Source organism: Sturnira hondurensis, unplaced genomic scaffold (genome assembly GCF_014824575.4).
Source record: "Sturnira hondurensis isolate 20B ecotype Veracruz unplaced genomic scaffold, ASM1482457v3 Scaffold0006437, whole genome shotgun sequence".
Classification (NCBI taxonomy): Eukaryota; Metazoa; Chordata; class Mammalia; order Chiroptera; family Phyllostomidae; genus Sturnira; species Sturnira hondurensis.
In genome coordinates, this window is record NW_028079068.1 from 123,893 (window position 1) to 148,506 (window position 24,614).

General features: G+C 42.7%; 2 protein-coding genes across 2 annotated transcripts in view; both read right to left on the bottom strand.

Annotated features, from left to right (window-relative positions):
* Window positions 1–8,005, bottom strand: part of MGAM2 (maltase-glucoamylase 2 (putative)) — a 77,875-nt gene extending 69,870 nt beyond the window's left edge. Inside the window, exon 1 of the mRNA XM_037049287.1 lies at window positions 7,900–8,005. Coding sequence (XP_036905182.1) covers window positions 7,900–8,005 — 106 coding nt within the window. The remainder of the gene's footprint in view (window positions 1–7,899) is intronic.
* Window positions 8,006–17,493: 9,488 nt separating this feature from the next.
* MGAM (maltase-glucoamylase) overlaps window positions 17,494–24,614 on the bottom strand; it is a 76,055-nt gene continuing 68,934 nt past the window's right edge. Inside the window, exons 44-48 of the mRNA XM_037049048.1 lie at window positions 24,030–24,154; window positions 22,689–22,777; window positions 21,303–21,352; window positions 20,566–20,736; window positions 17,494–18,419 (exon numbers count right to left, since the gene is read on the bottom strand). Coding sequence (XP_036904943.1) covers window positions 18,342–18,419; window positions 20,566–20,736; window positions 21,303–21,352; window positions 22,689–22,777; window positions 24,030–24,154 — 513 coding nt within the window. The 3' untranslated portion in view covers window positions 17,494–18,341. The remainder of the gene's footprint in view (window positions 18,420–20,565; window positions 20,737–21,302; window positions 21,353–22,688; window positions 22,778–24,029; window positions 24,155–24,614) is intronic.

Below are 24,614 nucleotides of genomic sequence, written 5' to 3' on the forward strand. Positions count from 1 at the left end.
CCACTTTTATTATAGACTAAATTTAAGTGCACACATACGAGGACATGAAGAGGCATTTTGAGATGTTCTGTTATACTCCAGTGGCACATGTATCAATTCTTGCTATAATTCGACACTGAACTATAACGTGAGGACATGTTTGGTTCTTAGTTTGGCTATGAATCTAAAGGAAAAGATCAAAGAAATATGAATTTTTCTTATCAAACCCAATTTTGACAAAAAAGAAGACGAACATGGTTAGAAATAAAAATGAGGAACGACATATGACTTTTTAACACAGATAATAATGATGAGACAACTATTTGTATATATATTTGCCAATGCATGTGAAAATGCACTTTGAATCTGTAAAGAGTAAAATATTAAAGAATGAAGATGAGATAGAAAACCCTCAATGGACCAGTAGCCATGGGAAACTATAAAAAGTCATCAAGGATATTTTCCTAAAAAAGTGGTAACTTGTCCAGACAATTTGGGGAATAGAATATTCTCATATTATATGTCTGTGCCTCTTAAGGACAGAGGAAAAGGTGAAAACTTTCCTGACTCATTTTATTGAACCAGAATAATTCTAACTACAAACTAGACAAGGAAAGTCCAAATGAACAATTAAGTAATAAGACAGTTTCACTTAAAAACATGATGTATAAAATTTTAATCAAATGTTCGATTTGAAGTCATTAGCACATTAAAAAATTAATGCATAAGAGCCAAGTAAGGGTTATCGAGAGAAAAGTGGTATGGTTCAAAATTAAGAAATCCTTTAATGCAATTTATAACATTGACAAGAGAAAATCATGTGATCATCTAAACAGAAGCAAACTATTTTAAAAATACAATAATGTAAATTTAAATGTCCTATACTTAAAAAGCAAATTATAAAATAACACAGGGTCCAGCACAAGTAACAACCCTTTTTACTACAAAATCTTTTAGTACAAAAGCATAAGCACATAATTTGGCAACATAACAATATCACACTCAAGCACACCAGATGGCATTTTAGATGAAATGTTCAAACTAAAACGATAAATTATTACACCCAGATTATTACCCTACCACGCAGGCCCTATATGTATGGTATAATCAAATCTGGGTCAAAAATACATAAATATCTCTGCAAAACCTATAAGTAAATGCAAAAGCATAGGAAACCAAGAGAAGAATACACACGAAGCTATCGACCAGTTCTGGGGAGGGCATTTGGAGGCAGAAAAGAAACTTTATGACTAGGGCTTTCCTGTTCTTTCTGTACATAACTCCAATACCTGAATCTTTCTTGTTAAAAGAATGTGTCCATACAGGTATTGTGATACAAAAAGAACACGTCACAGCACTACTCATTTGGAAAAGGTTTGGTACTGACAAGTATTTTAGATGCTAACATCTGACGGAATGGCTCTGAAAAACCACAACAGTGATATAATTTAAATCAATGTTCTGGGCCTATTATAAACAAAGTGGTCACATTATGCCTATAAAGTCTTCTTAAATGTGTTCCTTTGCCCTCCATATATGTAAATTATATTCAGAAAACAAAAGGCCAAGGGGTCCATGGAGAAGAAGTTAGGGGGTACGGGTAACCCCTGGAGAACTGATCTTTCTAAGTCTGAGACACTTCCATTACCTCTGAGACTGAGGTCTACAGAGTTCAAAAGGTCAGTTTCATTGTCATAAATTGTTCCAAAGTCTACAGTCCTCTATAAAAGTCAGTAAGACGATTACAGTGGCCTTGTAATACAGTTGACCTAGCAATTCAACTCTTAGGAGTATATCCTAAGAACCCTGAAACAACACCCATCCAAAAGAACCTATGCACCCCGATGTTCATAGCAGCACAATTCACGATAGCCAAGAGTTGGAAGCAACCTAAATGCCCATCGGTCAATGACTGGATCAAAAAACTATGGTACATTTACACAATGGAATTCTATGCTGCAGAAAGGAAGAAGGAACTACTACCCTTTGCAACATCATGGATGGAACTGGAAAGCATTATGCGGAGCGAAATAAGCCAGGTGGTGAAAGACAAATACCATATGATCTCACCGTTAACAGGAATCTAAACAAAACAAACAAGCAACCAAAATATGACCAATGACACTCAAATATGGAACAGGCTGACAGGGTCCAGAGGGGAGAGGGGAGAGAATCATAGGGGAAAAGGGGATGGACGCACATGAACAAGTATAAAGGCCACATGGACAATAACCAAGGGTGGGGGGTGGAAAGGGGAGGGAGGCGGGGAGCATGGGGCGGGGGGCGGGCAGGGTTGGGAATATAAGACAGAAAGCTGTACTTGAACAAGAATTAAATAAAAAAAATTATTTTTAAAAAAATAAATAAAAGTCAGTAAGACGAGAGATCCAGTACATTCAGGTTAACACAATTAGTTTTGCATGCAGTCTTGCCTGACATCCCTGTTTCAGTTTCATACCATTATCAGCACCCCAGAAATCAAAGGTCAAACTTTTGAGAGATATACAAGGTGGGGCAAAAGTAGATTTACAGCCCTGGCTGGTGTGGCTCAGTGGATTGAGCCCTGGCCTGTGAACTGAAGGGTCACTGGTTTGATTCCTGATCAGGGCCCATACCTGGGCTGTGAGCCAGGTCCCCACCTGGGGGTGTGCAAGAGGCAACCAGCTGATGTTTCTCACACATCAATGTTTCTCTCCCTCTCTTTTTTCCTCCCTTCCCCTCTCTCTAAAAAATAAATTAAAAGTCCTTTTTCTTAAAAAGTAGGTTTACAGTTTTAAGTATGCAAAACACAGGTTATTCTTTATATTATTATTTGTTAATTATTGTATTATTTTCCATGCAAGAAACTGTAAAGCTACTTTTGCTTCACCCTACGTATTTCCTTCTTTTTTCATTTTCAATGTCATCACAATAACACAGACTAGTACCACTTACAAAATATGATGGGTTGCATTTACAATAGAAACTATGCAGATGAAATAGCTAGGAAAAAACTTCATAATGTACATGTAATATAGTGCATATTAAGAAAAACATAAAACTCAGTTGAGAAATATATGTATGAGTGAAACTGCAGAGACTTTTTATGTTTTTAAAATGGGAAGATTCAAAATTATGGAAATGCCAATATTGTCTAATTTCAACCTAAAATTTAACACAGTACTTATTAATATCCAAAGAGGATATTATGGGATATAGAATATAAAATATGAAGTAAAGGAATAAAATCTCAGTGTATACAACCTATATTACGAAGCTTTTAATCAAAACTAGCAGGATTCAAATAGCTGATTTTCTTGTAGAAGCTACTCAGTGGGGGGAAATCTGTTTTTTAGCTCATGCCCATTGGGATCCCCTGACAATAATATGATTCCAGAAGGTTCTTGTTACAAGAAGTCACTGAGTTCGAGGAGTGACTTAGCCACCCAAATGTGCTTGATGGCCTCTCTTCTCAGGGGATACAAAGTCCCGCCCACAAAAACCTCTCCAAGGCTGCCCTTGCCCTTGCACTCCTGACACATTTAACCACACTGGGAACTCCCCGCGACTCTGGACTTTGGACCCCCTGGGCCGACAGTCCTGTGAACGCCTCCTCCCCTTCCCTCTACCCTGCTCTGCTCCCCCCACTTCCACAGACTGCTGTTTATTTCAACAAGGCAATGACGAATAGACTCCAAACACATCAGAGGCCCACAGCCCACTCCACCACCACCCTCCCCCACTTCATACACTCATTTCTCAGAAATAAAACCCAGGTGATCCCATTTCTGACCTCTGTTGCCGCCTGACCAGGTGCACAGTCTATCCTCTCAGATTCAGGGATCTCTGGGCACTGTGGAATGAATGAAGTATCTGCAGAGGAGATAAAGCACAAAGTTAAACATCCGTGGCATAATCACAGTTCCAGGAAGGAAGCTGGCAGTGGCAGGCTTTCAGCCAGTTCTCCAGTCGGTGGTCACCACTGGCTGGTACCTATATTTGTATACATCCTCAAGGTGTTAGGCACATCTGCTTTTGTGTGATTGGGCTTTCTTGAGATGTAATTCACATACCATGAAACTTACCTCTTTAAAGTGTACAATTTCGTGGTGTTTTTTTTTTTAGAATTTTACAAAATTGTGCAACCAATCACTACTACACAATTTCAGGCACTTTCACTCACCCCCAAAGACGTCACATACCCATTAGTGGTCATGCCCTTCCCCTCTTCTTCCAGTCCCTGGAAAACGCTAACCCATTTTCTGTCTCTGTGGATTTGCCTATTCTGAACATTTCATATCAAAGAAATCATAAAGTAGATAACCTCTGGTGTCTAGCTTCTTTCTTTTGGGATAATGTTTTCAAGGTTCATCTATGTTACAGTGTAAAACAGTACTTCCTTTCTTCTCATGGCTGAATCACATTCCACTGTATGGCCATCACAGTTTTTAAGTCTACTCATCAGCTAATGTACATGTGGGTGGTTTCCACTTTTTGATTATTATACCGAATTCTTCTGTGAACATTCACATGCAAGGTTTTGTGTGGACATATATTTTAAATTCTCTTGGTGCTATACCTGGGAGTGGAATTGCTAAGGAATATGGTTAACTCTACATTTAACTTTCCGAGGGACTGCCAGGCTCGTTTCCAAAAGGGATGAGCCAGGTCACAGTCCCACAAGAAGTGTCCGAAGGTTCCAACTTCTCCCCATCTTCAACAACACTTACTATTAGCTATGCTTTTATGAGGGTATGAAGGGTATTTCATCTTGACTTGCATCCCTCAAAACACCAATGATGTTGAATATCTTTTCGTGGCTTATTGGACATTTGCTGATCTTCTCTGAAGAAATGTTTGTCTAAACCCTTTGCTCGTTTTAAAAATTGGGTTCTGTTCCTTTTTCTCCTTGAAATGTAAGATTTTCTTACATGGCCCAAATACTAGCCCATCATCAGACATGTAATTTGCGAATATTTCTCCCATTCAGTGAGTTGGCCTTAAACTTCCTCGATAGTGTCCTTTGAAGCACATTTTTCCATTTTGAAGTTTGAGTTGCCTCCTTCAGCTTCAGTTGCTAGGATTTTGGGTGTCACATCTAAGAAACTGTGGCCTAACACAAAGTCACAAATATTTATACCTATGTTTTCTTAGAGTTTTTTATTTGGGGCTGTGAAATTTCAACTTTTGATTCATTTTAAGTTATCTTTCACGTATGATATCAGGTAGGGATCCAACATTATTTTTCTACACGTGAATATCCAGTTGTTCCACAGTTCTTTGTTCATCTGTTGTTTTTTTCCACTCCCTGTCAATAATCTGTGAGATGCACTGGGAAAATATTATCATCCCTATGGGAAATAAAGATTTTTACTGAACATACTATCCTTCCTTTGGCTTCTCTCATGTTTGCGAAACTGCCCCTCCCCTTCCATGTAACAACATCAGAAGTGGGGTTCAGGTTCAGTGGGCCCCCTGAGCATCCCAAACCCAAATTCCATCTGAAGTTTGAAGCAATACTTACGGTGGGCATAAGAGATGCCCTTGAATACCTCTGGTCTTTATTTAAAGACTCCAAAACATCTGTACTACCTTTATGGCTCTATACTTGTTTGTACATATATTTAAATTAAAAATTGTTTTAAAGTTGGATTAAAGACTTAAACGTAAGACCCCTTCAAATGCAAACTCCTAGGGGGAAAAATGCTGAAGAAAATGTTTCCTGAGATTTGTCCTGGCAATTGTTTTGTGGATATGACACCACAAACACAGGCAACAAAAGCAAAAATACGCTAATGGGACTACATCAAACTAAAAAGCTTCTGTACACCAAAAACCAATCAACCAACCAACCAACCAACCAACCATCAACAGAATGAAAAGGCAGCCTAAGGAAGGAGAGAAAACATTTGCAAACCATATATCTGAAAAGGGACAATTTCTAAAATACACAAGGAACTCATACAACTCTAGCAAAAATAAAACAAACAAAAATGAATAACCTGATTTAAAAATGAGTTAAAGACTTGAATTGACATTTCTCTTAAAAAGACATACGAATGGCCTACAGCTATGTGAAAAGATGCTCCATATCACTAATCATCAGGAAAATGTAAACCAAACCTGCAACAAGAGATCAGCTCATTTGTTAGGAAGGCTATTATAAAACAAACAAACAAAAGAAAGAAAAGAAGAATTGGTGAGGATGTGGAGAAATTAGAATGATTGTATACTGATAGCAGGAATAATGCAAATCAGTGCAGCCACTATGGAAATGATTATGGAGGTGCCTAGAAAAATTAAAAACAGAAGGACTCTATAATCGGGCAATCCTACTTCTGGGTATTTATTCAAAAGAATTGAAATCAATACCTAGAAGAACTATTAGCATTTCCATGTCACGGCAGCACTCACCACTCCCAATAGCCAAGATGTGAACACCCTCCAATGTCCACTGATGGACGAAATGGTAAAAAGAGTATGGTATATACATGGAATATTACTACATGAAATGGAATATTGCCTATCCTTAAAAAAGAAAAAAAATCTGGTCATTCACCACAGTTTGGATGACGCTTGCAGACACTACGCTAAGTGAAATAAGCCAGGCACAGAGAACAAATACCGTATGATTCCACCTATATGATGTATCAAAAATAAGTTGAAGTCACAGAAGGGAAGAAGAGAATGGTAGCTGCCAGGGGTTGGGGGAAGAGAGATGGGTCGTTGCTAATTAATATGCATAAAATTTCAGCTACACAAAGTGAACAAGTTCTGTAGGGCTGATGTACAAATTGTGCCGATAGATAACAATGGTGTACTAGACACTGGAAAACATACTAAGAGGATAAATTTCATTTGTGTGTTCTTACCACAATAAAAACAATTAAATAAAAGCTCCCCATCGACTCATGGAAACAGGCCTTCACAAAACACATCAGGAGCAGTCCACTGTGCAAAACAAGTAAAACTGGAACTATTCTACATGAATTAGAGTGTGGTCTAGCATGAATGGGGTGTGCACACCCAACTTGATGTTGAATAAAAGAAACCGCTTATTCATCTACACTGGATAGTAATCTCAGGGGACTTGCTACCCAAAAAAAGTTCTACAGGGAAAAAGTAGTCATAGGCCAAAAAATGGCTTATATCAATGCATTTCAAATCATCTCGCAAACTCTTGTAATGGTTCCTAGGAAGTCTTTAGTTTACTGTGGAGAGTGGTGAAGAGATTGAGCACGTCGGGTTGCACCATCAGTGTAATATCTCTTTGTCACATGCTTCATCTACTTTTATACAGTGAGCTTGATTGAGCAGAATAAACCTCAAATTTCATCTTAATTGAGAACAGATTTTTGTACTGCATATTTCAAGTATAACATGTATTTTTTTTCTTACTTTGTAACGTGTGTTTGGAGAAGAGGCGTTCTGTTTGATGCTTGTGTGAGAGACAAAAAAACAGTTTCAAAGGTCTCTATGAAGAGATCACAGCTATTCCGATCAGAATGTAGGCTGGTGAGTAATCGTAGTTGATAAATGTAGGTCAAGTGGATCAGCCCTAAACTGTCCTGTAACTTAATCTCCTTTCCCGTAGTTTAATGGGATTGGCACTGTTACCTCAACTGTTCTTTCTCCTTGAAGGCTCTATTACTTCTTGACACTAGGTTGAAAAACAGGCATTTAATGAGCCTACTTGCGCATCTTGTTAAAATTGCTTCCAGTGGGACTCGTGACACCCTGCATATCACTAGCGTTCGAGGTTTAGTTGCAGAAGAAAGAACACATCTTCGGGGGACTGACTTAAATTAGTTATGGATGTGAACTGTAAAGACTGCAATGTGGAGGCGTGTCAAAGAGTGAAGGAATTAGAGAGATTTCTTTGGCATCCAGAGGGGACTTCCTTTACCAGTTCTTCCACAGCAGCCACAGCCGCTCCCTTACCTGAGGGTTTCTCCAACACCAGAAACAGCAAGAAGATGTCCACGGCCAATACAATCAGGAAGAAGATCATCAGAGTGACTTCCAGCACACTGAGCTTCCTCGCCATCTAGAGGGGCACAGATAACAGGGTTAAAGCAAACCATGAAGTTCCCTCAATTGAAAAGAATAGATAGCCATCATGATTAGAATGGGAACTCCTGTCCTGGCCAGGTGGCTCAGTAGGTTGGAGCATCCTCCCAGGCACCAAAAGGTTGCAGTTTCGATTTCTGGTCAGGGCACATACCTAGGTTGTGGGTTTGATTCCCAGTCACGGCGCATGCGGTAGGCAACCCATCAGTGTTTCTCTATCACATGGATTTCTCTCTCTCTGATTTTTTAAACTTCATTTCTCCTTTATTTTTCCATTTCTGTGCCCCCCGCCCCCGCTTGCCTCAAACCCAGCCCAATGCCATGACCATTTCTCCAAGTACTTTCATATACATATCAGTTTCACTTGCTAGTTGAGGCAGCCTTTAAGTTAATGTGTAACAAGTCAAGAAAAGAAGCACCTTAATCATAAAATGGGGTGAGAAGCAAGAATCTACAAAAAATTTTCCAAAGGGGAGGTAGGGTTACGTTTGGAGTTGGGGATTGAAGTTGGAGTGCATAACTATTCCTTCTTATTAGCCTAAATCTATCTACTAGGTGTGTCTCCTCTAGTTTAAATTATTCTAAGGTTTATTCTAATCCTGATAAGATATATGTCATCTTAATATATTTCCATAAAATCCCCACATCAAAGTTGATCAGGCATGTGTGAAAGTTGACATAAGTTCAGCCATTTGAAAATGGAGCCAAGAAAGCCCTTCCAGAGAAATCAATCGCCTTGCACATCTTGCCCTTGGATCTTTGAAATGCTGGGAATGGGCAAAATAACCTTTGGGCTGGGTAATGGCAACACTGTTGTATGAACAACTGTTTGTAAGCTAACAGGAACGCAGCATCCTGTCCTCAAGGACTAATTATGATAGACTCTCTTTGGATTCGTAACCAGCCATGTATACTACGTCATAACTCCGTTGTTAATAAGAACAGAAAGTCCTTCCCGCTGTTCATGTGACAATCTCCCTTCCTGTTCCCACAAAACCCCTTCACCTGCCCCCCGAAACTGGAACGCAATATGGGCTTCTGCCTGAATCTGAGTTCCCGAGTCACGGCTTCTCACTTCGGCTTTTTATTTTTAGGGTAACACAGGAATCAAGATCCCCAGTTTACAAATTAATGCCAGGAATTCTGTCTGACCACAGTGAGCAGTAGCCCTGAGGCAGAGCGTCCCTGCTTCTTACCTTGAATACTCTCTCCACAAAGTCACCTGCACTGCGGACTCGAGGCTGAATCACCAAAGGTGGAATTTCAGAAGGTGAATGCAGTCTGAGACCCTGCCCCCGCCTGCTCACAATACCTAGTTTAGTTTCTTTTTTAAAAAAGATTTTATTTATTTATCTTTAGAGGGGAAGGGAAGGAGAGAAGGAGAGGAATATCAATGTATGGTTGCCTCTCGTGCATCCTCTGCTGGGAACTGGCCTACAACCCAGGAATGTGCCCTGACTGGGAATTGAACCACGATCCTTTGGTTTGCAGGCCAGCGCTCAATCCACTGAGCTATGCCAGCCAGGGCCTTAGTTTAGTTTCTCAAACCTCAGCACATGGCTCGACAACACAGCAAACCCACTGGCAATGGATGAGACTCCTTTGCTCTTCTCCATGGGGAAGGAGGCTTTCCTTTCCAGCAGCTACAAACTGGAAAAAGGCACCTCCTCCACAGCTGCTTAATCCCCCTGGGGCAGCCGGTTCAGCACCTGAGGCTGAGGCTGGGGACACTCCAGGGACACTCCCAGGCATTGTTCCTGTTGTGGGAACTATTGTCACCCAGAAAGCAGGTAGGCGTGGAGATTCCTCACGGTAGAAAGTCTTCTCTGCTTAGAAACCCTCCCTGCTCAAAGCCACTTTTCTCTATCAAGCAAAATTTTAGAATAATTAAAATCCAGGTTATTATGAAAAACCTTAATCAGTACATAGTCATTTCCCTCTCCGCGTGGAAAGATGTGTTCACCTAACTCAACCCATGCCCTGCCGCTTTCAGCCAGGTGGCAGAAGGATCCCACCTGATTATTCCTTCTTTGGTTTCTCCCCGTGAGAGAGAAACATCACACATTAGACCTTCCCCATCTGCCCCCCCAAACACACACACACACACATGTCTCCAGACAGCCCAGGACCCCATGTACTAGCTCTTCCCCTCTCCTCATTCTGTGTACAAAGGGAAGAAAACCTCAGGACCAGAGGGAAAGTACGAGTTGTCCAGCTCACTTAGCAGAGAAGGAGTCGGGGGTGTTTTACAAGAACACAGGAGCACGACTTGTTCCAAGTACCGCCTGAGTGGGGAAAAGTACTCACCTCATAACCGTATCCTCTTATTTGCCGTGACTGTCCCTCAGTGGTTCTTCAGGAGCACTGAGCAAAGGTGGCCGGGCTGACAGAGCCGGCGTCTGCCAGGATTGATTTATTGCCCTGTAAAGCCAATGGCCATTGGAGGTGAGGAATGCATTTTCCTGGGGACCATAAAAGGCCTCCGCTTTCCCGGTGATACAAGGAGGCTTCATTTGTTAACGAAAGAGGAAGGTGAAGTTTTAATCTAACAGTTATGCCTCCCCTGCGTTTCTGTTCGTATCCAATTTCTTTGCTTGTCACACGACATTATTCTTGCTTGCCTCACCACGTAGCTTAAAGAGCTCAAGAGCTACGGTCTCACGCATCTTCTTCTCGGTTGTGTCTCCCATGCGTGGCACTTTGCCCCGCATCCATAGATACTTGAAAATACATAGCTATTTGCTGAATAAGTGGAAGAAGAAGCAGCTCTTGGTCCAACACACTGTTCCTTTCTCCATGTTTATCTCCCAACGTTCTCTTGGTATAACTCAGCCCTTCATCAATTGAAATAAGCCTCCCCACCCATCATTCTAAAAAAGTGAAGCAGCATTAAAATAGAAATGATATAACCTTAAAATGGGAAGATACCTCTCCTGGAAATTTTTCATGCTCTTTGATCAGCACCATAAAAAAAAGGGGGGGGGGGGCTTAGAGGAAGTGGGAAGTTCCTACTTGAGGAACTTCCCATTTGGAGAATCCTACCTTCTCAGAAAAGAGGCTGGAAATTCTCTTTCCCAGGCTGCCCTGACCTCTCCTAGTCAAGGTCAAGGCCAATGGCCTGTGCTCAGCTGATGAGCTGTGCCTGTGACCCAGAAGACAGTGGAGAAATGGAGGAGGTGCCATGTGGAATGTAGGATGGTAAAGAGACCATTTCAGTAACAGCAGGGCAGGCAGGGCACCTATTGGCACCTTACCCTCAGTATTGGGGGGGGTCCAAGCTGCCAGACATGCGCTAAGGGCAGTGCCGGGGACCCCCCCTCAGGGTAGTTGAGTTGTTGTCCCCAGCCACCTAGCCTACCAACCTGATACTAGCCCTTCTGGAGTTTCAATGAGTCTCTAACAACTTTTAAACTCTTCAGTTCTCCTTAAGCTAGGTAAGAAAAAGAGTAGTTTTGAAAAAATGGAAATATAATTCACATACCATGACATTCAACTCAACCTTTTCAAGTGCATAGTTCAGTGGCTTTTAGTGTATTGGCCAAGTTGTGCAGCCGTCACGGCCATCAACCTCCACAGCATTTTTATCATCTCCAAAAAAAGACATACATTCCGTGGTGGTCCCTCCCCATTCTCCTCTCCCCCATCCCTATGACCATTAATCTCTTTCTGTCTTTATAAATCTGCCTATTCTGAGCATTAATACAAATGGAATCCCATAATGTGTGGCCATTTGTGTCTGGCTTCTTCCACTTGGCATAATGCTTTCCAAGTTCAATGTTGTTGCAGATCTCAGGCATCGACAGGGATCAACGCTTTATTCCTTTTTACGGCTGGATGATGTTCATTAACTACAGCACATTATGTTTGTCCACTCATTACTATGTCCATATGGGTTGTTTCTACTTTGTGGTGATTGTGAGTCACACTACTATGAATGTGGATGTATAGGGTTTATTCATGCAGACACATATTATCAGGTTTGGGGGGGATATACCTAGAAGTGGGATTTCTGGGTCATATGGTAACTCTATTTTAACTTTTTGAAGGACCAGAAAATTGTTTTCCAAAGTACTGGCAACAATTTACATTCCTATCAACTATCAGTGAGGGCATATAGTATGTCTAGGGTACCACATAGTCTATATACACAGGCATGCCACCTTCTGATGGGGTCTAAGATCTGTAAGTGATACAGTACTCACGGTAGCCCACATTTGCTTGAAATGCTTAGTGTGTGGTGAATACACACACAGACACACACAAACTTGGTTTCTACCTTTAAGAACTCCCCACCTTATCTTCCTGCCAGTACAAAGGGGCCTTTGTTAGAGGGAAAATGCACTTGGCAAAAGATCAAGGAAGCAGATTTGTTACTACATAAGACCTTTCTATTCTTTGAGTGATAATTCCCCCTTAGCTCCCCACATCCCGTGCTCATTTGTGACAGTGTTCACAGGACAGTGCTCACCAGCAATCCCAGGTGTAACCTGATTTTTAAAGTGCACACAATAACCAGCTATGCCATGCCTTCTTGCTAAGGGGCACCTGGAAAGTATCAGGTCACATGCTTGTGTGGACCAATGAAAAACGAACAGAGGTATTTTGGAGGTAAGAGTCAGGCATGTGAGCCAATAACTTTCCACTGATTATTAGTGAGGAAGGCATGGTGACATTAGCTCTCAGCAGAACGCCTAAGGTGACCAAAGCAAGCAGGCAGTTGCAATCATTGGGTCACTGACACTACACATGACCCTTCACTCTCAGCGCGCCATCCTGCAAGGCCCACAGCCGAACTCTGGATGACGTTGCTGCAATGGATAAGAGAATGTTGGTGACACTTGAACAATATCTGCCAAGACCAACACAATTTTGTTTCTGTAGGGACCTATGATAATTAATGTTACAATGATGCTTTAAATAAGAAAAGGAATAAAATCTTCCTCTTTAAGTGAAAAGCTTTAGGATTGTTTTGTTTTGATTTGCTTTGGCATGCCTATGAAGAGATAAAATGAAATTCTGTGATCTGGAGAAGAGAAAATACGTCAAAAAGACCCCGACCTGTGCCCTAATAGCTGGCCAGGAGTTGTAAGGGCAGGTCCACACTGCAGGGGGCGCTCTAGGGTAGCCACAGGTGGGTGTGGCTCCCTGTGCGGTGGCTCTCCAAGTGCACTCTGGGAAGTCCCCGAGATCCATTCCGGGAATTTGTGAAGTAAAACTATTTTCATGAAGACATCAGGAAGGTATTTGCCTTTCTCACTCTCTTTTTCTCAGGAGTGTACAGTGGAGTTTTCCAGAGACTACGTAACATGTGCTAGCACAGAGGATTGAATGTGGAAGCAGATATGAGAGTTCAGCTTTTTCCATTTGGCCAGATTTCAAAGAGATCCACAAAAATGTAAAGTAATACAATGATGCGGACTAATTATTTGGTTTTGGACAACACAGATATGCTATTATTGTAATGTTTTTAACTTTATTTTTATTGCTGGCACTATTACAGATGTCCCCATTTTCCCTCCCTTTGCCCCCAGCCCTCCTTCCCTCTGACCATCCCCACATTGTTGCCTGCATCTGTGGGTTGTGCATGTATCATCTTTGGCTGTTCCCTTCATCTTCTTTTAATATTTAATAAGAGAAATATCAACATATGTAACACCAGAAACAAAAGCCCTTGGACGCCTCAATAATTTTTTAGTGTAAAATGGTCCTAGGACCAAAATGATTGAGGACTGCTAACATAGTGTATTAATTTTCAAACTTTTTATGTATGTATTATATATGTAAAGTATATAGGAATATGTGTGTGTGTATATGTATAAAGTATATGGGAATGCATGTGTGTGTTGTGTGTGGGTGTATACATATACATAAACATAACATTCTTTTTTTTAAGATTTTATTTATTTATCTTTAGAGGGGAAGGGAAGGAGAGAAGGAGAGAAATATCAATGTACGGTTGCCTCTCGTGAGTCCCCTCCTGGGAACTGGCCTGCAACCCAGGCATGTGCCCTGACTGGGAATCGAACCATGATCCTTTGGTTTGCAGGGCAGCGCTCAATCCACTGAGCTATGCCAGCCAGGGTTTAACCATAACATTCTCAAGTATAAGTCCAGTATATAGAGAAATGAATGACTGAAGCCAGGGTGGGGCATTCCGAACCCCATTGTCCTCCTCCTCCCTCTCCCAGGGGGCAGTGGAACACCCTGAGACTCTGCACAGCACCATGATTCAGAAATCACAGCTTTAGTCTGATGCCAGAATCTTGCAGATGAGGAAACATAATCCCAGAGAGACAAAGGACTGAAATCAAATCTCCTAACCCTACAGATTGCTTTAAAGTTCTTCTCACTCAGACAAAACCAGCATAAAATGCCCTGAACCATGCCCCTGACATCAGAGGAGACACGATGCAAGCCCGTTGTGAGAGGTTGGCAGCTCCTCTCCAGAGAGAGACTCAGGGAGCCACAAACCCAACCGCCCCACAGATCGTCTTTCCCAGAGCTGCTGAAAAAAATCTAAGTCTACACTAAAGGTCTTCACATCCATCAAAAAAACTGTCAGGACTAATGAATGAAAGTCTGTTGCATGTCTATACATTAACAACAAATTCTCAGACAGACAGATTAAGAAAACAATCTCATTTACAATTACAGTAAAAAATACTTAGGAATAAATTTAACCAAGGAGTCAAAGGCCTGTACATTGAAAACTCCAGAACATTAACATCAAAAATGGAAGACACAAACAAATGGAAACATATTTCATATTTATGGATTGGATGAATTAATATTGTCAAAATGTCCATACTACCCAAAATGCCAGATATTTTTCACCAAAATGCCCTCAAATTTACATGAAACCATAAAAGATGCTAAATAGCCAAAGCGATCTCAAGAAAGAAAAACAGAAGCAGAAGCATCACACCTCTTAATTCCAAACTATGTTACAAAGCTATAGTTTGTGAAAACAGTGTGGCATTGGCATAAAAGCAGATACATAGGTCAATGGAACAAAACTGAGAGCTCATACTTAAACCCACATATACGTGGTCAACTAATTTACAGCAAAGGAGCCACTGATATATGATGAAAAAAGAACAGTATCTTCAATAAATATTGTTAGGAAAATTGAATAGCCACATATAAAAGAATAAAACTGGACCACTGTCTTATCCCATAGACAAAAGTTAACTCAAAATGGATTAAAGACTTGAAAGAACCATAATAACCAAAACCACCAAACTCCTAGAAGAAAGCATGGATGGTAGATTCCTTGACATAGATCTTGCCAATAATTTTTTTAATCTGACACCAAATGCAAAGGCAACAAAAACAGAAAGAAATAAGTGGGACCACATCAAACTAATAAGCTTCTGCAGAGCAAAGGAAACCATCAGTACAATGCAAAGGCAACCTACTAAAATGAGAAAAAAATATTTGCAAATTGTGTATCTCACAAGGAGCTAACATCCAAAACATATATGTCAGTAGCAAAAAAGTAAATTTTAAAAAAATGGAGAGAAGATATACATTTTTCCAAACAAGACATGCAGATGACCAACACAAACATGAAACAATGTGCTACATCATTAATCATCAGGAAAATGCAAATCAGAACAACAATGAGATATCACCTCACACTTATTAGAATGACTTATCAAAAATTCTAGAAATAACAAGTGTTGGTGAGGGCGTAGAGAAAAGTAAACCCTTGTGCACTGTTGGTAGGAATGTAAATTAGTACAGCAGTTATGGAAAACAGTAAGGAAGTTCCTCAAAAAGTTAAAAATAGATCTACCATATGATCCAGCAACTCCACTTCTGGGTATTTATCTGAAGAAAACATATTAGTGAAAAAGACACATACGTCCATCCTCATGTTCAGTGCAGTGTCATTCACAATGATATGTATACATGCTATTGTGTGTGTGTGTATATGTGTATATATGTGCTATTATATATGCTATAATACACTATAATAGCGTATTATATATATATGTATATATATATGTATATATATATGTATGTGTATATAGATAGATAGATAGATAGATAGATATGAAAAGCCTTCAAGTAATTATTGAATTCTATTTCAATATGAAGTAAAATGTCAGGATCTCTTACCTTGAAGTAAGCTCCTAATTTAACTGTGCAAGTCAGGCATAAGTGAAAAACACAGTCCTCTGTGAGTTTTTTCCAAAAAGGAAATTAATGGACAGATGTCACAAGCAGGTCCTGGAAGAGGATGGAAGTCCACCAGGGGCCACCAAGGCCGTAAAGTTGACAGCAGCAGGAGGAAGCTGCCCCGCCCCCTGGTGGTGGGGATGGAGGAGACGGTATTGCCTACACCCAGGAGCAGGAATGGAAACTAGGCAGGCCTGCGCCGGGGCGGGGCAAGGAGATGTGGAGGAGCTGATGGAAATCAAACTTATGACAGTAAAAACAAACAAAATAAACATCTCACGTATTACTATACTGAACTTTTGAAATACTTGGGTACTTGTATCTTAGTGGAACAGGATTCCTTTAAAACTGTGTGCATTTTACTTCATGCAGTAAGCACACATCCTAGCAGGAGGTGCAGAGACCCTCAGGGGCCCAAGATCCTGCCGACGTTGCCAGCCCGCCCATGCCTCACACGGCAGCTTGGCAGTCAGGACTCTCCGGTCAGAAGCTCTCTCCTTGAGCATTCTGTGGCGGCCAGAGCCAACCTCCGCCCGTCTCCTCCACGGTAACCTAAACTGCTCCTCAAGTATGAGGGAAGGAATGCTCTCCTCCTGTGCCCTTCCTGGCCCGACTGGAGAGGAGCTAACGGTTTCCCACGTGTTGGAACAAGGGACTCCCAGGGTCACCTGTCCGCATCTCACACTAGTTGTGTACTTAGCTCAATCTCTCACCCACAAGTCCCTTATTTTGATAATTAGACCACGAAGCCCATTTAACTAGAGTGCATTCTGTAGCCTTATGCAGGCCCTGACCCAGGAATCTACAAGCAGAACGTGGCTCCCTGGTGTTAAAAAAAAAAAAAAAGGCATGGGGAGAGAAACACATTCATTTCTAACATACTCATTTCTAACTCATACTAACTAAAACTAATTACCCCTATTGAACAGGAATATATAGTTTCTTTACCCCGAAGTTTAAACATCTAGTGTATTCATCAGTAATGTTACAAACTTCTGCTTTGCCAGAGTTGGTATTTTACCACGTATCGCAATTGCTAGGATGATTAAAAGAGCAACGGCATCCAAGTCCCCTCTTCCACAAACCGAAATCCTGTAAAAAGCCGAAGATGGAAGGAAACGGGCGAGTCCCCCTGAAGCCGACCTTCCCTTTGGTGGGTCAGCCTGCAGGAACCCTGTTGCCAAGGAGAACGAGACCAAGTCACAGGGGTTTGCTGAACAAGACACGGCCTTGGTCTGAAGGGACACGACCCATGGCCAAAACATCACAAAACTCAAAATCTCTGATGAATACGGCATTTTATTTTGCTTTGGCACAGCGGTGGCACACGTAGGTGTAAACTGGGCTTATGGCTATTAGGGGCAGAGAAGTGAGGTTTACACATTTCAAAGCACAACACTGCGAACGTAAGTTATTTTTTTGCATTCAAACTCCTTTCTTTGGATTCCCCTGCTTAAATTTCATCCTCAGCCCCACTTCCATATGCTAAGAATTTCCCTCTAACCCTTCTTGTTTTCAAGTGATTTGGCTCTTCCTTTCTCCTCCCCCTGGGGCTAATCCTCCTAATATCTCCACGTCATCTTACTTGTCGTGGTCACTTTTACCACCATCTGTTCATGCTCATCTTCCCTGCTTACCTTTCCTTGTATTTGCCTTTTCTTCCCTCTGTAGCCTGCTCTCAACCTAATGCTCCCCTCTCCCTCGAACCAGCCAGCAGCCACTCTTTCTGGATACTTTCTGGGAGTGTTAGCTCCAGGGTCTACAACTGGCCTGGCAAACTTTTCCTTGTATAGTTAGTAGGAGAGTGGGACCTAGTCCCTGAATACACACACACACACACACACACACACACACACACGCACTTCACTAAGGATGCGGTTAATCTTCAGCAAATGTGTGATGAACAGTAGATACTGTACTGATGACATGGAGACATTAAGGTCACCCATAGATGTTCCACACACCCCTACTGCCTGTCCCACGGGGCTAAAGCACAGACAAAACATGCAGCGAAATGAGTAAAAGACTGGACCCAGGCTGGGCATGAACCAGTTAGCAACACACAGTAACTACATAAACATGAAGTATAAAGAGTTTCAGAGTCATTCATGGAATCTTGTTCTTCAAATTCACGGAGTGCTTTTCCATGTCAGTGAAATGAAATGATGTAGGCTGATATTTCTGCTGGTCACGTCGATATTTAACACCTGTTGGGAACCAGAGGCAAGTACTGGGTATCAGATGATTGAAGTTTCTGCAGACAAAGCATACATGAGCTGAGGGTCTACCTAACACTGTGATACTTTCACAAGTGTAGCCCAGCTTCCAGAGTGCTCACAGATTTTCAAGTCAAGGGGATTTTCTTCATTCCTTATTATAAAAAGACCATTCAGCCCTGGCTGGTGTGGCTCAGCGGATTGAGCACTGGCCTGCAAACTGAAAGGTTTCTGGTTTGAATCCCAGTCAGGGCACATGCCTGGACCGAGGGGCAGGTCCCTAGTTGGGAGTGTGTGAAAGGCAACCAATTGATGTATTGCACACTGATATTTCTCACTTTCTTTCTTCTTTCTCCTCTCTCTAAATGTAAATAAATGAAATCTTAACAAGAGAAAGACCACTCAATAATGCAATATGCAGCCACTGTAGAGATACAAACCCACTGACAAATTGGAGAAAATGCCCCCATTTCCATTCATTTCGAGCACTGGTTTCCCTCATATCCCCTTTACTTCCTCCTGTTGCTCATCCCTTACAAGCCCCGATGAGCACCCATGAGAGGCCAGTATTCTGGCCTTTTCCTAGGCAAATCCTTTCTGTCAAGTTCCCATGGCATGTGCAGTCCACAGGTGGGTCAGCCACAAATATGGGTCAAGTCCTTTATGAGCTCTTGTAAACTTGGGGAAGTCAGTTGACAAGAAAAACACAAAGATAAGGAAACAAATAAATAATGCAAAACAGAAGGAAAACTTTTTTTTTTCAGGCCGCGTGATCAGGGAGGATTATGAAAGAAAAAGAGTTCACAGAAAAGCAAGGGGTGAGCACACAAGAAAGGACCCCACTGGCCATGAGGTGAGACGCTAGAAGCGCATTAACCCCCAGGTGCAGAGTTTTCACATATTTAACTGTCACAAAATCAGAATCACTGTGAGTACAGCAGCACTCATGACAATTGTTCCTGTCTGTGCAAACATGGCCGCCTTCACCATTACTGGTGTTAAGAATGGATAAACGGCAAGCCGCTTAAGGATTATTTCGGGAAGGGATATGAACCCTGGCCGATAGTAAGATCAAGAAAGTACTAGGATGGCCCTGGGTGGGTGGCTCAGTTGGTTGGAGCATCGGTCCCATACACCGAAAGGTCGCGGGTTTGATTCCCAGTCAGTGCACATAAATAACCAGGTGTGTCAGTCCCTGGTTGGGGTACATACAGAAGGCAGCTGACCAATGCTTCTCTCTCTCCCTTCCTCTCTCTCTAAAATCAGTAAATATATCCTTGGGTGAGGAGTTTTGAAAAGCGCTAGGATGAAAACATGTAAACATGTTAGTGCCTTGAGAGAAAAATCTCATAGGCAATAGTGGAAGATTTTTATGAAATTCTGAATCAGCAGCACCTCAGAGAGTACATAGGAAATGCCTTCCCCCATTAGGGCCGTCTAGTGTTTTAAACAGTAATACATAAAATAATAAGAGACTTAAGTAATACAATAATTTAAATATTCAAATAATAAAAGATAACCGTGGGACACAGATTGGGTAAGGTATTTCTAACAGTTTTCCATGTTCAGGGTCTCCTTCTTCTAAATGACTGAGGTGGAATCATCAATGCCCAGGTGTCTCCACCCCACACTTTTCCCCGTGTGACCATTTAACATATTAAAATGATAAAAACCTGTGTCTCAAGACGATTTACAGAAACTCCCCATAAGTTTAAAATAGAATTTTCACCGATGGGAAAGACCACATCATGCTTTTGTCCTACACTTCTCTGTCTCTGTGGCACAGGAAATAATGGGCTAACTTTTGACTAATGGTACCTTACCGTTGATAAAATACGGTAGTTCAAGCTATCAGGGAGGTGAACCTCCATGGCAGAGAGATGAGGGAATAAAACATGGTTCTACATAGCTTTGCACACAAGAAGACATATGCGGAAAGCAAGGATCCAGACCTGCAAACCCAAATGAGGATAAAACCTGATTTCCCCTTCACCGCTGTGCTACCCATTGTCCTCACACTAACAATGCAGGGGCCGGTGACAGGCTTTGCAGGAGAGGGCGTCATCTGAAAGGAAGCAGACAGGCACTGCACAGTGCACCTGGGGGTTGGACAATCCCATTTGCACTGGTCACAGACCTGTGTTGCAGAGTCGTAGGTGAAGCTGGGCGTTATCACCGTGTCTCTCACAGAGAGGCTGACGTCGGCAACGGCAGCACTGCCCACTCCCCAGATCGCGATGTAGCCCAGCTTCAGAGGGTTTGCGTCACTGATGTACTTGTTGAAATATACACGGCTCTCCATTGTATTCTGTCAAGTTGAAGACAAAAGAAACAGCAAAATTTCTTCAAAATCGCCCCCCACTTCTTTTCAGGCACAAACAAAGATCATGAAGAAAGACAACCATCTGGTGTCCTTGTAGTGGGGACCATGACTCTGGGACTTATGTCCTGTTGTCCACTATCATGCACATTCTTACTGGCTCAGAAGCACCTGCAGCGTCTCTCGAATTGCCCTGAATGCTAAGGAGACAAAGAGTCTCCACTCTCAGGAACCTTACGTTCCACATGTGAAGTCAGACAGTACAGACCATTCCAAGGCAACTTAAGAACAAGGGCTGGATAACATTGAAAGAGGGTGTCCCTCTTGGCCTTGGTAAACTGGAATAAAATGGATGAAACATAAATGGGTCTAATCAGAGAACACCTCCTGGGAACTCACTAACTCTACCTGAATCCTAGAGGAAGGAGAGGATGCCGACTAGCAAGGCGGGCAGTGCAGGACTTGGAGGTGGTGCTTTCTGCCCTTGGGATGCCCAGCACCCTTCTAAGCCAGCAGAACCCTAGTCCCCATTGGCAGTTATGGGTCACACTCACCTGGCTGGCAGAAAAGTGGGCCAGATAATAGATTCCGTTTTCATAGGTATCTGCAAACAAGCAATAAGGTAAATGTGATCTGGAGTTATCCTCTGAAATTCTCATTGTCTCCCTCTCTTGGTTGAAAAAAAATAGGGATTGTTTCTGTTTTTCATTTTATTTTTTTTTCTTTGCAGATTTCCATCTTGTGATTGAAGGTCTCTTCACGGAGATTGGTCAGGCTCTGCCCCCGACCTCCACTTACACCGCATGTTTGAAATGAGCTTGTGTAGACACAGCTGTCTGGGAGAGTCACCCCACGAAATGGAGTTTCCCAACACCACCCTTTCACCCACGTCTCTTCCTTGTCGTCTGCCACTCCCGACCTCTTCCTAGGCGCCTGAGAACTTCCAGATTCCTTCTGCTGGAAGCACACCTACGTGAACACACATGCCTGTCCACGCATGTCACAAAGACCAAGACTGGTGTCTTCGTCAACTTGTTCTGAGAGATATCAGGCAATTTCTTAAATGCAATCTGAAGTCTTTAGCCGCAGTTTATGCTGTGGGACCAGGTAGAATAGGAAGCTCAGGTTATCCAGTAGAGGTGGACTTACCAGAGCCTTGTTGCAGGTATTCCCACCCTACTCCCTCCCCTGTGGCTTGCTGTCTTGTCCCCATGGGCTCCCCTCTTTCTAACTGGCTGACCACTCATTCAACCAGAGGCCCTGGGCTATGCTCTAGAATTGTGCTGCCTGTGGTAGCCACTAGCAAAATGTAGCTATTTATATTATAATTAATTACAATTAAGTAAAAGGTGAAACTCAGTTCATCGGATGCACTCATCACATCTCAAGTGCTCAGTAGCCACCTACACCTAGTGGCTACCAGAGTGGACCACTGACATACAGAAGAGTTTCATCATGGCTGAAAGTTGGGTCAGATGGCACGGGCCTTGAAATGGCTAATGATACCAGAGCCGTCCCCCTGAGAGTTCACCAGTTCCTGTAAACTCCTCATGGAAAATGCCCCCAAACAAATAGCACAGTTGATAGAAGCATTATCTCTCTTACTGGGGCAATAAACCATGCAATTAGGGAATGTGCCCTTGAACATAAACCATACAGAAGTATATTTCAATTGGTCGCAAAGAAATTTTTGCCATGGCTCCCATTCGACTGTCTTCCACGGTGGGTCTGGACAGTGGAGGGTGGTGGGAGATTCAGAGCTAAGCTTCATGTACGTGCAGCATAAGGACCGAGTACCCTATGTATTACTCACCTCAAAGTAATGGCTGTCTTTAAAAAATGCAAAACTGCTTTCATATGAAAGGGGGAAAACAGGCCTGTAGGCTATCCAGGAACCTAGTCAAAGGTGCTGATGCAAATCTGAGGCAGCCCTTACTCACCAATGCTCTGCCCATCATCCCAGAAGAGCCAGCCTTCAGCGGTCCCGTTATCGTCCAGGGCAACCTTGAAGCCCATGAACTGCTGGCGGCTGCAGCAAAATGGGAGAGAGGCCTTAGTGAAAATCCAAGCCACAGTCTCAAACCAAGGATTTTCAGAGCACAGAGTCCTTCCTGCTATAAAAGACTTGAGTGCTAGATTTTAAGGGACTCGTGATCCATTTCCAGTTCTGTCTCCATTAGCTCTATGGCTCCCTGCCAGGAGTGAATGACCTCATGACTGAGGTGAGGGGAATCTTCCTTTAAGGTTCTCCCAGCTCTACCAGAAGCTACTGCACACACGGTGGGTTCCTTCCCTTCCCTGTTGTAGGGGAAAGTCTTGATGCTGTGATCCTTCTTCTCTCGGGACCTAACTTCCGAAAGACATGTACACGTACAGTTGTAAATGCCCTAAGTCCTTCAGTTTTTAACTCAGTTTTGGGACTGAAATGTACGGGGTTCTAAGAATTTCAGTGTGACGTCAGAAAGACATAGATTTTAGTCCCTGCTTGACTACTTACTAATGGCGTGACTCTGAGTTCATCACGGCCTGCTCCCCAGATCTCAGGGAAACCTGCACATCCATTACGTGGGGATAATAACATACTTACACCACAGGGCTTGTTTTCCAGCTTTGCTTAAGGTAAACGGAAATTTCCATAGTATTTCAGTTCTAGACACAGAGCAAGTGTCTAGAATTTGATATTAGCTGTTATTTATTATAGCTAGAATTTTAAATCTGCATATGAGGAACCTCGACCTTGGGCATCGGCTGCTTTCTGGCTCACGCAATTTTTCAGCACCAAATCAGTGGAGAGCCCGCCTTCTCAAACCAGGCTGAATCATGGTGTCCCTGTTTGACTTCAATTACCTCTGATGCAGGGGTGTCCAACCTGTGGCCCAGGGTGGCTATGAATGTGGCCCAACCCAAAACCGTACCCTTACTTAAAATAGTATGCAATATCTTTTGTGATTACACGTTACAGTGTATTTAATGTGTGGCCCAAGACAACGTGTCTTCAGCCAGTGTGGCCCAGAGATGCCAAAAAATTGGACACCCTTGGATTAGACCCAGCATCTCATCCACTCCGATCTAAGATAGTTGTTTATAATTGTTCAAAGAGTGCTGTCTTAAAAAAGGTTAAAAAACAAACAAGCGAACAAACCAACCAACAAAGATGTTTAGTACAACTGTGTTTGGGCCCGAGCACAGGTCACAGATGGGTGGGCTGCACCAGGGGACCTGGTGGGAGTGACCTGGTGAGCTCACTGCCAGGGGAGGGAGGGACCAGTCCCGTCACTCACCTCATGTGGGTGTTCAGTGCAGGCACTTGCCAGGGCAGGATGTAGCCACCCCGGACGTGGAGATTTATGTGGTCAAGAGGGGCCGACAAGGACTTCCACTCTCCACTCAATCCAGTGTCCACACCCTGGGAGCCAGAAGAAGGGGATACACGGTGAGGGAAAGAACACTATAGTTAGCGCCTTTACCAGACATCTGGTCCACTCTCCCCACCCAGCTGCCTGTTCACGATCCTCCCACACGTGCCCGTTATTACATTTCCCACGGTCACCCGGTTGCCATGGGGAATCTTGTGTTGCTGCCACAACATCGTATCATGGTCCCTTGCCTTTTGCAGCTTCCACAGTACCTACCACAGGACGTCATAGCATGGGGCTCACTCCACCCTCACTCCGTCCCTTATTCCTGTGGTCCAGACCACAGCGAGAGGAGGCTGAACAGTCCTTTCACTCATTTCTTGTTGGCCCAGCAAGGGCGCGTCTATACTTCTCTTTCACTCTTTCTCCCCTTTATCTTCACATCGACTTCACCTGTCTTCACTCCCCAACACCCCACACCCACCAACTGAACTCACACCCTTGGCACAT